The sequence below is a fragment of the Palaemon carinicauda genome, chromosome 20, assembly GCF_036898095.1.
Source record: "Palaemon carinicauda isolate YSFRI2023 chromosome 20, ASM3689809v2, whole genome shotgun sequence".
Taxonomy (NCBI): domain Eukaryota; kingdom Metazoa; phylum Arthropoda; class Malacostraca; order Decapoda; family Palaemonidae; genus Palaemon; species Palaemon carinicauda.
This window is the reverse complement of record NC_090744.1, coordinates 98,640,860-98,643,359: the sequence shown is the minus strand read 5'-3', so window position 1 is coordinate 98,643,359 and position 2,500 is coordinate 98,640,860. Positions and strand designations below refer to the sequence as shown.

Genomic DNA, 2,500 nt, shown 5'->3' with positions numbered 1-2,500 from the left:
GTAACATGACAATTTACATCGCTTTGGGCGCTGCGGGCGCCATATTCGGAGGAATCTTGTTTGCTATGAGAAGGATGGCTAAAGAAGGCGAAGACGTTCCAGAGTTGGACGGAGAGGATCTCAAATCTGATTGTCTGGATCGAACGACTCTTGAGGAGGAAAACAACAAGTTGAACGGACAAATAAATGAATTGAAAAGAGTAATAGATGAGATGAATAAAGAGAAAGAGAAACAGGAAAAGCTGCGAGCTAAGATGGCGTCCGATTATGAAAATCTGAAGAAGGAGTGCGCCTTAAAATATGACCGGTTAAAACAACAGGAAAGGTTACTGGAAATTGCTAGAACTGGGAATAATGGACAGAATAAATTCCAAAGAGATCACGTAAATAATTGGAAAAAGAAAGTAGATGAATTGAATGCAAAGAAAGAGGAGCTAGAAAAGCTGAAAGCTAAGATGGAGTCGGATTACCAAAATCTGTTAAAGGAATGCTCCATGAAAGATCTTGAGATGGAGAAGCAAGCAAGGTTACTGAAGACTCTTAAAATTGAAAATGAGGCAAATCAAGAACAAAAGGAACAAATGAGAAACGAATTAAGTAAACTGAAGGCCGAGAAACAGGCGAAAGAAAAAATAGGGGCTGAGAAGACATCTGATCACCAAAAAAGGGAAAAGGAATCCGTCAAAAAGGACTTCCAGAATCCAGATGAACGAACAGCCGAAGAATGAGGAAATGCAGAAAGAGAGGAAGAATGAAGAAATGCAGAAAGAGAGGAAGAATGAAGAAATGCAGAAAGAGAGGAAGAATGAAGAAATGCAGAAAGAGAGGAAGAATGAGGAAATGCAGAGAGAGAGGAAGAATGAGGAAATGCAGAAAGAGAGGAAGAATGAAACCGGAAATATAGAAGAAGATAAGCGGGAAAAGTTATTAAAGGAGGGGTTATCAGCTCATGAAAATAAAAAGTTCGACGAAGCCATGGCCATTTTTACAGAGGCCTTGGCAATAGACACGGACAGGGAAGAACAAACCGCTCTTCTGCATATCCTTCGGGCTGAAGCCAACGCAGCCTCTGAAAGTCCTCAACACATGGATATCGTATTGGACTGTTGCCAAGCCCTTGAGAAAGGTCTTCAGGGATGCAGAGCCACCGTGCTACGAGGGAAGCACCTTCTCAAACTCGGCCTTTTCGACGTTGCCCTGAATGACTTCGAAACTGTAAGGAAGTTAAAGGGATCTAAGGAATGTTTGAAATTCATAGAAGATACTACGGCGCTAAAGAAGAAATGGGAAAGCCAAAGTCATTATGAGGTTTTGGGTGTGGGACAAACGGCCACTAGGGCGGAAATTCTAAAATCCTTCAAAGGCTTGTCCATGAAGTTACATCCGGACAGACACCGGGACAAACCCGAATTCATACAGGAGGCATTTGAGGAGAAGTTTAAAAAAGTGGTCAATGCTAAAATTGTTCTGGTGGATGAACAAAACAGAAGGACATACGACGCAGAGCTTCAACGACAACGCCCGAGACAACAGCCAGGACAGAGGGACCAACGTCGCCAGAACTTCTATTATGAACCAAGAGGAGACCAACATCAGTACTACTACTATTATGAACCAACAGGGGGACAATTTCACTTCGAAACAACGTTTGAAGATCTGTTCGATGTGTTTAACATATTTTTCAGGATGTGAATGAAAAATCCTTCCTGAATTATAAAAAAATAACAAAATCCAAAAAAAATATATAAAATAAAAATAAAAATATATAAAAACAAAAAATCCAAAATGTAAAAAAAAACTCAAAACCCAAAAAAAGACAAAATCATTAAAAAAATGAAAATACAAAAAAAAATACAAAGTGGTAAATATTCTTAGAATAAGTTTCAGTTGAGTTTTAAGGAAAATATATTTTAGTTTACATTTGTAAGTTTAGAAGGACCAAAGAGATGGACTATGAGAGGAAAAAAGGACATTTTATTTAGGAGGAAATATCCTTTAATGCAGATGGTACAAGCTCTGCATCATCGGGAAAAGAAGGAACTCCAAAATGTAAAAAAAAAAAACTCAAAACCCAAAAAAAGACAAAATCATTAAAAAAATGAAAATACAAAAAAAAATACAAAGTGGTAAATATTCTTAGAATAAGTTTCAGTTGAGTTTTAAGGAAAATATATTTTAGTTTACATTTGTAAGTAAACATGTTTTTATGTAAGAGCCATTAGAAGGATCAAAGAGATGGACTATGAGAGGATAAAAAGGACATTTTATTTAGGAGGAAATATCCTTTAATGCAGATGGTACAAGCTCCGCATCATAGGGTAAAGAATGAACTCAGCTGGAAGAATCAAGTTGATGGACTCTGAAAGATGGAGAGAAAAGGGAAATTTTTTAAGGAAGAAATATGCAGGAAGTGATCAGCTTCAGGGATCCTTGGCTCAACTATCTGGCTTGAAGGACGTGGAATACCTTTGAGGACTTGCCCTGCTGAGGGAAAAACCTT

The 2,500-nt window shown here is 37.9% G+C and overlaps 1 protein-coding gene across 1 annotated transcript; it reads left to right on the top strand.

Annotated features, from left to right (window-relative positions):
* Nucleotides 1-732: 732 nt before the first annotated feature.
* Nucleotides 733-1,692, top strand: LOC137660001 (dnaJ homolog subfamily C member 3-like). The gene has a single exon (XM_068394735.1). The coding sequence runs from the start codon at nt 733-735 to the stop codon at nt 1,690-1,692; it is 960 nt and encodes a 319-aa protein (XP_068250836.1).
* Nucleotides 1,693-2,500: the final 808 nt, after the last annotated feature.

What these genes read in the sequence shown, in the direction of transcription:
- LOC137660001 (XM_068394735.1), top strand. Translation starts at nt 733, where the DNA reads ATGCAGAAAGAGAGGAAGAATGAAGAAATGCAGAAAGAGAGGAAGAAT.